At 36.2% G+C, this 10,318-nt stretch overlaps 1 protein-coding gene across 1 annotated transcript; it reads left to right on the forward strand.

Annotated features, from left to right (window-relative positions):
• The first annotated feature begins 1,162 nt into the window (after positions 1-1,162).
• On the forward strand, positions 1,163-5,347 carry LOC143920026 (uncharacterized). The gene is made up of 3 exons (XM_077442693.1): positions 1,163-1,769; positions 1,849-2,082; positions 2,224-5,347. Exons 1-3 carry the CDS (start codon positions 1,656-1,658, stop codon positions 3,454-3,456), a joined length of 1,581 nt encoding a protein of 526 aa, XP_077298819.1. The 5' UTR covers positions 1,163-1,655; the 3' UTR covers positions 3,457-5,347.
• The last annotated feature ends 4,971 nt before the right edge of the window (positions 5,348-10,318 follow it).

Consider the following 10,318-nt stretch of genomic DNA (forward strand, 5'->3'; position numbering starts at 1 on the left):
AAGAGACATGAAGCATTGCGTAACACTTTAGGGAGGTTATTAATAACTATTGTAAATAGTAAGGGGCCTAAAGTGGAAATTTTATTTATGCAACATGTTACATTGCGACGACGGCATCAATCGCGAATCTTTACAAAAGTCTGTGAATAGGCGATCGTAAATATTTCATGAATAAAATGTTTATATTGTATTTACAAGACATGGAAACGAAATGAAGTATTATTCCAAGGTGACATTCATAATTTTTAATACCAAGTACTAAGTCAAACATATGCCGGTAAGATGTATCATAAATAAGACACGTGCATTAACATGCCAGTCGTCTCATTCGTTCATCCCCCATATACTCTTTAACCTTATGGAGGATGAACGAATGAGACGACTGGCATGTTAATGCTCGTGTTTATTATATGACAGCTGAAGACAGAGTGAGTAGTGGCTCTCCGAACCCAGCCGAGTTGGTTCCCACTCGCAGGAAGGCAACCAAACTCGACCATGTCGTATAAGCGAGCCGCCACAACCTCAAGTTAGAACATTCGTTTCATTTTCAACTACTTATGATGTTATCTCTGATTATTTATTAGATTTTCAATATCTTTATTGCTTCCACACTGTACAGTTACATATTCTGTTCAATTCTATCTACTTAACTTTCATCTACTATAATTTATACAAGTTTCTAATACAATTGTTATATAAGACGATACAGTCAATGACCTGTTGAAATCCAAAGTATTATATTATACTACATATGTATATATATATATATATATATATATATATATATATATATATATATATATATATATATATATATATATATATATATATATATATATATATATATATATATATTTATATAGGTTGAAGCGGAAGTGAGACGGCCGCATCCAGTGTGGCCAGCACAAAAAACATCGGCCAGCCTTCATGGACTGTAAGGCCATGAAAGCCGACCATACGGCAATTAGTCGGAACAATATGTATATTAACTACAAAATTATAATATTATAATATACATATAGTCCCTTTGTTATTTTACATATAAAAGAATTAAAAATTAACACCAATTTAAAAAATAATTGTAACTGAACGAAAATCTTTATTAATATGAAGAATTAAAAAATTCTCATTATCTGTACTTTGTGAATAAATTGAGATTAAACTGGATTGTATATACATATTAAATTTATTTATCTATAATAGTTTAACTGAGTTTTGGAATAATTATTGTGTAAAAAATAACGTTTTTGTACGCTATTTTAATAATTCCATGAGCGTAATGTCGTGTGAGTGATTTATCTGTGATTGTAATGTCAGTGAGTGATTTTTTTTATTTATCTGTGAGTGTAGTGGCCGTGAGCCAGTTGTTGCTGAATTTCGTGCGCGAAACGCAGTTGAATGTAAGTGATTTCCGAATTTTAAGTAATGAAGTCCGTGAGTGATTTGCCGCCAACTACTCCTTCGTTTACGGAGTAGTTGACAGCACTTCACATTCGCGCATATAACCATTTTATTTTGACGCTCGACTCTTGTTGTATCGGGTCGTTGATGGTTGGTTGGCTGGCCGAGTCGATTAGAGAAGCAGAAGTCAGAAGCAAAGTTCGAAAGCGTCTATCCACTCTCCAGGAGTTTGTGCTTCTCCCTCCCAAGTAGCGATGCAGTGCAGACTTTGTCTCTGCTCTGCTCCAGCAGGGTCCTTCGTCTCCATCCATGACGACCCTCATCCACCGCGTTTGGCGCAACGCATTTGGACCTGCTGTCAGCTGCGGGTCAGTCACGTTGCACTTGAACCATTGCTATTGATAATTCGCTACTCCTCGTAATCGCCAATACCTTTCATATTTGCAGGTTAGGAAAGGAGACCATCTGCCAGATATGATATGCCTTTCTTGTGTCAACAATCTGGAAGTGTTCGACAGCTTTCGGAACGCGTGTTTTCAGAATGACACAACGTCGAGGGTGGAATTAGATAAGTATTTGAAAATCAAGCCGGAGGAAGTTTTGCTGGAAGATTTAATATGGGAAGATGAGTTGGGCGCTGAATGGCCACCCAACAATTGTAGTTCACCTGACGACGGCGAGGTAAGTAAATAAGATTCAAGTTCTTCAAATGGTTTCTTAGCGAAACATTCAGTTGATCGAAAATATAAATTCACACGTAAAATGACATCACTATAAAAAGTTACACATGTTAAATTGAATGACGTTCGGTTTATTTTTTAGACCCCTGGAAGAGAAATTACTTCGAGAGATAATACGGCAGCAATAATAGATACCAATATACACAATCAAGCGGAAGAATTATCATTTCGAAAAGCATTAGATAAGATGTGCTCTACGCATTCTGAATTGGACCATAAAATAGATTTCCAAGACAAATTGTTAACAAATCAAAACAATCTTGTGTCGCAGAAAAATTCGAATCCTCGAAGAAAGCTGCATGATTGTGACATTTGTTCAAAATCTTTTAAAAGGAAACATAATCTAAGTGTACACATGGGTATTCATACTGGGGTAAAGTCACACAAATGTGACATTTGTTTCAAATCATTCCCTTTAAAATCTAGACTCCGTATACACATGGGTATTCATACTGGGGTAAAGCCATACAAATGTGAAATCTGTTTAAAATCATTCCTAAGAAAATATGAACTCGGTGCACATGTTAGTATTCATACAGGGGTAAAGCCACACAAATGTGATATTTGTCCAAAAACTTTTACTAAGAAAGGAAATCTTAGTGCTCATATGGTTGTTCATACTGGGATAAAGCCACACAAATGTGACATTTGTTCAAAAACATTTGCTAGGAAACGAACTGTTAGTGAACATATGGGTATTCATACTGGGGTAAAGCCACACAAATGTGACATTTGTCCAAAAACTTTTACTACGAAACAAAATCTTATTGCTCATCTGTTAATTCATACAGGGTTAAAGCCACACAAATGTGACATTTGTTCAAAAACATTTATTACGAAACAAAATCTTATTCAACATATTGGTGTTCATACTGGGATAAAGCCACACAAGTGTGACATTTGTTCAAAAACATTTACTAAGAAACAACGTCTTTGTGCACATATGTTTATTCATACTGGGGTAAAGTCACACAAATGTGCCATTTGTTCAAAATCATTTACTACGAAACAACATCTTAATGAACATATGGTTATTCATACTGGAGTAAAACCATACAAATGTAACATTTGTTCAAAAACATTTACTAGAAAACTAAATCTTAGTGCACATATGGTTATTCATACTGGGTTAAAGCCACACAAATGTGAGATTTGTTCAAAAACATTTGCTTGGAAACGAGCTCTTAATGCACATATGGTTATTCATACTGGGGTAAAACCACACAAATGTGACATTTGTTCAAAAACATTTATTACGAAACAAAAGCTTAGTGCACATATGCGTATTCATACTGGAGTAAAGTCACAAAAATAGAAAATAGTTTTACGTCAAAACAGCTCATTTTGGTCCCTTTGTATATCATAATACAATTTTTCCATTGTTACCCTCGAAACCACTGAAGCACTTATCCGAGGGCGTACGTTACAATACTAATATTATTATATCTTCTTCCTTTAAATATTGTATGTAGGCTTGTACATCAGCGACGTACAACCCGCTGCCTGAAATAACATCATTTGCGGTCCAAAATGATTTACATATGTACATTATCAAGTATTTCATTGAATATGTAAAAAATATCTACATATGAATATGTATGTATGTTAAAACCCAATAAAAAATCTATGCTTACCAGATAGCCAACATTGAAATCTATATTTTATTAGTATTGTTTTAAATTTTTTTGTCATTTTATCATATTATTTTTTGATTAATGATGTTTACTTGTTTCTGGCTATAGTGGCGCTTTAGGGCAACCTGTTCAGTTAGCATGGTCTAAATTTAATTCGAAATAAATAAATATATGTAATTACTATCTAGGTTACTATCAAAAATTTCATATCATAAATGACTATTTTCTAATTCATTTGGAGGTGACTCGCGTACCATTTGGTAGCACATAACGCTAAATTGTACCATGTGACAGACGTATTTTACGCGGGAATTAATCTTTCGATGGGCGTACAGGGATACGTTTCTCGTTCTTCCAGGTGCGTTCGTTCCGCGGTGGGGGTCAAAGGGAACAGATTGATTGACCTCGGATTTCGTGTATTTGTCGTAAGGTTCCTGATCAGAAATCCTCGTCTATAGATTCGCAGCTGGTGTGAAGCTGGCTGTCACCGGGTCTGTCTTCCAGCGGCTGATGCCTCTAGGGGCTTTCCGGAGCGCTTGGCTACCAAGCTATTTCATATTTTAAACTATTTATTTCATAAAACTATTTCATATTTTACAAAAATATGAAATAGTTTTACATCAAAACAGGTCATTTTGGTCCCCTTGTATTTTATAACAGTAAAATTAAAGGTATGTACACAGGGAAACACTTAAGGCCTTTTATTTCCAAAATAATAAGGGAAATATGAAAAAAATACGATTTTTGTAAAAGAACGTTTCCTTAATACATACAAGTTCTCTTCTCATTTTCTTCAACTTACCTCTGCCAAATTGACTTTTCCTCCATGAGCATTATTTAGTAAGTCATCGAATCTAGCGCCCAAAGTTCTTTCCAAATGCTAGATATCCATTTGTAAATGCAGCAGTAGTACTGGTTCGTTCGTTGGATGTGAGTTTTCCAATTTTATCTGATCATTGTTGAAACGATTCTTGAAAATTGGTAATAGATCATTTCCTGTTGTCACAAATCTGTGTGTATAATTTGTAGAAATTATGCACAGAAATCTGAAATCTATAGATGTCTGTATAATTTCGTGTTTATTATGTGTATAAAAATTGTAATAATAATTGTGCACAAAATCTAAAAATAATCCATAGATGTCTCTATGATTATTATTTCTGTACTTCATTAATTATTGTATTCTGACCGTTCTCATACACTCGTCGCATTGGAGCGATTTGTAATGACGAGTGTACATTGATTGTAATAAAAATAAAACAATTAAAACGTGTCGAAGAAAAATAATACGAATTTGTTGATAGTATGCTAAAATAATCCACCAAAAATTATGTTAGTCGATTTCACAAAACTTTTATTTTGTACTAGCTGAGCCCGGCATACGTTGCAACGCCACAATAACGCATGCAATTCCCGTTTCCGTTCTCGTTCCCATATCAAATAGTAATAAAATCAAATAGAACCTTACTTACTTCAAATAGAACCTTTTATTTATATTTTATTTCATCCATTTTTCTCTCCTTCACTCTTCCCTGACTTCGGTGACTTTATTATCATCGCTCTTCTTTGCCCAATAATACTTTTCCGATGGATTCGTTTTTTGGATCAGCTCCATTTCCCTTTTATATAATTATAAAATTCAATGCATGACATTGTATAATTTAAAACACATTGAATTCTGCTTTTCACTGTGTCTTTCACTTTCCATTTTTCACATGTTTTGAAAAATGTTTCCAAAATTCAAATATCCTATTATTCACAGACGACATGAAGATACTTTGAACCTGCCAGATGATTTTTTCAGGCTGGAGGTTTATTGCACCCTGAATAAGTTTATGGAGGATGAACGAATGAGACGACTGGCATGTTAATGCACGTGTTTATTATATGACAGCTGAAGACAGAGTGAGTAGTAGCTCTCCGAACCCAGCCGGGTTGGTCCCCACTCGCAGGAAGGCAACCAAACTCGACCATGTCGTATAAGCGAGCCGCCACATCACTCCCCCCCCAGCATCAGCGATACCAAAATTACAAAGAAACAAATTTTACAAAAGAAAAAAAATTATTGTTACACAAAGAGAAAAAATTATTACGTGGGGAGAAAAAAAAATGTTGACGTGGGTCATCCGCTGTGTACATAGGTGTACCGCCCTGAATAGTCGGTAGATTCGAGGGCGGTGACGTCGCGAGCAGGACGGTGGGTGGTCCGATGGTCGCGCCGATGCGATGCGATGCTGCGGCGGCGCCGCTCTTCCGAGGCTGATGTCGGTTGGTGGGGCGGCGGGGGCGGCAGGGGCATCGATGTGGTTGATGATACTCCGAGCTGGACTGTGAGTCGTTGTGGCTCGTGGAGGTGTTGTAGCGCTACCGCCCGTCTCGGCGTGACGACGCTCGTGGGGACGGACGGGGCCTTGATGATGATGATGATGATGGTGCTGAGGTGGTGTATGTCTTGTGGTGCTGGATGACCGTTCTATGTGTAGTGGATCGCGCATGACTCCACATCCAGCTGTCAAGATCGTCGTCTCATTCGCTCCCCCATTTTTTAAAAGCACCTGTCGTCGACGTTGTGGCTGGACGTCGGTAGGTAGGTAGGTAGGTAGGTAGCCGTGTCTGCTCGTTTATTGTCACCCGCGGGCCGCGGCGCGCTGTGTTGATGGCGATGGGGGCGCGGCGGGTAGCTTCCCCGCCTGGCTCGGCGAGGCAGGGATGAGCGGCATGTTGAAATTGATCGAGGCTGCGTGGCTCGATGTCGGGGGTCACCAGTATGGAGGATGAACGAATGAGACGACTGGCATGTTAATGCACGTGTTTATTATATGACAGCTGAAGACAGAGTGAGTAGTAGCTCTCCGAACCCAGCCGGGTTGGTCCCCACTCGCAGGAAGGCAACCAAACTCGACCATGTCGTATAAGCGAGCCGCCACAAGTTAAAAGTTAATGTCACGAAATGCTCCTGCATAACCTTCACCAAAAAACTATGTGCAGTTGATTTTCCTTATTCAATCAATGGACATAGACTCGTAAGGGTATCGAAAATTAGGGATTTGAGTCATCTTAAACTCTGATCTGTCCTTTGGTGACCATATTGACAATGTTGTGGTTCTTGGGTTCGTGATACAGTCCTCCAGATACTTCAATGCTGTTAAAGCATATAAAATATTATATTGTACGTACGTTAGAAGTATTGTTGAATTCCCAAGTCTGGAACCCAGAGTACTCTGGTGCAAGAGACAGATTGGAGCGCATCCAGAAAAAAATCTTGAGGTACGTCGGCAGCCGTTTTGAATTGTCCAATGCATCATATGAAGATGCTTGTAGGTGCCAGCTTCTGCTACCACTTATCAAAAGAAGGGAGATAGCTGACATCTCAACAGCTTTGAACATCCTCAACGGCTTGATCGACTGTCCTCAATTGTTGGGCAGACTATCATTGCGTGTGCCAAATAGAATGACCAAATGTAATGAGCTCCTTTACGTGCCTAATGTACTTTCAAATTATGGAAGAAGCTCATTCATCTGGCGTGTAAGCTCCACCATCAATGCACTCGTTTCTACAATATGTGTATTTGACCTATTTAATATTAATTCGAACCAAGCTAGAATAATTGTTTCGCATTTGTTTTTTGATGCTTAACATTATTGTAAATTGATAATTGCGATTCTATTTTTTATTTTTTATTATAGTATTGTTTTTATTATTTTATTATCTTTATTACATTTTTATTATATTGTTTTTATAATTATCTTACTTTATTGTTATTTCTTAATTTTTAAATTTTTATTTTTCTTTCACCTACATACATATAATATATGTGAAAATTTTATAATGGTTTTTTTATAATAATTATGTTTTGTTAACAATTTTGTAATTTTTTTTTATATGAAAAAAAAACTAGATTTTCCTAATAAAATAAATGTTTTCGATAAATGACCTCATACAACAACTTCCTCATAAATTGAATCCGTGAACAATATACCTCTTTCACTTAAATATGCAATAGTTTTTTCAACCTGTTCCCATTCGGGTACTAGATGGGGAAGCATCCATGAAAAACCATCTTATTTCCACCATTTCCCCAATTATTAATTCCAACGTTGAAAAAATTCTTTACATCTTTTTTAAATGCTTTTTTACTTGTGTCATCGTAATTTTCTTATGTTTTTTTTTAGTTTGTTGTACGTCTGGTTTGCTTGAATACCTATGTATTTACTATTTTATCTCTTTGTTAATTGTTTTTTTGTGTCCTCTAAAATATTTTTCACTTCAAAATGCGCCCTCGGGCATTTTTTTCTAAGAGCCCCTAGAAAAAAAATGGGTTACCACCCTCCTTTTACTAGGCCTGGGACCGGCAGCAAAGGGGTTAACAAGGTTTCCCAAGCCCAGGTGGAGCTAAAAATAAATAAATAAATAAAATGATATTTCAGAAGTGAAATTTCGGAGCTTTTATTTCACCAAAATCTTTAATTAAAGTTGAAAAATCAAAATTTCAAGATTATCATTTTCAATAGATCGAGTTCCAAAACTGGACAGTCTATTTTGTGACATTGTAGACCAGATATAAGTTTTATTTTAATTGAAATTTCACAAACTACGTTCACCACTTGCTACAGTTTCAGGCAGTGTCGGGAAAAAATCGAATATAATTCTTATAAATTATGCAGTTATATAAAATTTAATACAATGAGTGGATTAATATTTTACCTTGAACTTTATTTGAAAGGAAGGTTTTTAAATTAATAGGTTCTTCGTAAGTTCATTACTAATAATATCAGATTTTAAATTCGCGGTGAGCATAATTTGAAGATCGGCTCTTTCCAGTATATTACAAAATACACAAAACCCCACGTCTCTGAATATTTTATTTCATTACTAATGTTGTATCTAAGAATTAAAAATCAATTTAACTGAAAAAGAATATCGTACCAAACAATTAATGAAACAAGAAAGCTGAAATCTTTTAATTGTTCACCAAATATGATTGCTTCGTGAGCTACACCTGGATCCTTTCTTTCAGGTTCAGATAAAGAAATTAAAGCATCATGAACGTTAAAAATTTGATTACGAACTGTTTTGACACTTGCTATTTTCGTTTCCCGTCGTGTCAGATAATAAGGAATATAATTGCATGTGAATCAGTTAAAATCTTCCAGCGATATGTTGAAGCTGAACATACTGTAAATATATTTATAGTTTAGAAAGTAGAAGCGCCTTTGGCCCTCTAATTTCACATTTTATAGGGCCTTCGGCGCTCTAATTTTAAATTTTAAAGCGCCTTCGGTGCATCGAGTAGCACCCTAACTTACTCTGCGATCTCGGGCGCCGCCCGACCCAGCCCCCCCCCTAAAATCGGTCTTCCCAGTCGTTGTCCTGACCCGATTACTCCACCTGATTGGGGATCTTCCTCTTCCTCTACTTCCCTCAACGCCTCCTAGAATGATCAGTTTTTCCAGACTATCCCGGTCCCGTCTCGCGATGTGCCTAAAGAACTTAAGTATCCGTGAAGACAGACTGTCGCCAACCCTCAGCTCTTTCAAAATGGAAGAATTGGTTATTTTTGCTTTCCAGGGGATTCTGAGCATCCGACGCCAGCACCACACCTCGAAAGTATTTTATACAGTGTGGAGTCCATGGCTCCATCTAATATATTATATAATGTAATGTTAGTTGGTAACATCATTAGATATAATACTTATACTTACAAATAAAAATTTAATATTAGATTCGCCATGTTTAAGCTGTTTATATTACAAATACTGAGGGAAGCCGGGTAAAACAACTAGTACTGTATAAAAATACGGCGAAGACCAAAGCTCGAATTATGGTCCGTACGCACCAAACCAACGACGATTTTGGGCCAACTTTTAAAACCAGTAGCGTACAAAATATCGAAATAAAAATTAAATATCAAAATTAAGCTAACGAGCGAGATTGAGCTAAAATTAGATCATCGTTGATGTTTTGAATTACAACAATGTTTTGAATTACGACGATACGCATTACAACCAGAGAAATATTATAATTACGAGCGAAAAAAACCTTGTTATTGTTTCTTATAAGTCGTCACGATACACTACTGTGTTTCGACGTCGAATGAAATATTTTACAAAAAAAATGTCGGTGATTTGTCAAAGGGTTTTTTTTCTTTCGTCGAAATAAAATTAATAATCACACATTATCCGATAAATTTTACCTCTGAGATGGATTTAATTATTTGATTTATTTCGACGAGAGAAACAATTGAAGACATTATCCGATAAAATTTACCTCTGAAATGATTTAATTAATTGATTTATTTCGACGAGAGAAACAATTGAAGACTAAAAAAATTTCGTTTGATAAACCGACAACGTGTCGGGTTGGGACCATCACTCGGTCACCCATACTAACACATGATATATTCTCAGTAACTGCGCATTACGGGGAAGTAAAAATAATAATTCTTTGATTTTTTTTTCGATCTTAGTGCGTATCTACGTAAGTCAAAACATCTTCGACAAACAAAAGTCGAGGATTACCTGTATGTGATTGTTGATGATCTA

This window comes from Arctopsyche grandis, chromosome 12, assembly GCF_051622035.1.
Source record: "Arctopsyche grandis isolate Sample6627 chromosome 12, ASM5162203v2, whole genome shotgun sequence".
NCBI classification, from domain to species: Eukaryota; Metazoa; Arthropoda; class Insecta; order Trichoptera; family Hydropsychidae; genus Arctopsyche; species Arctopsyche grandis.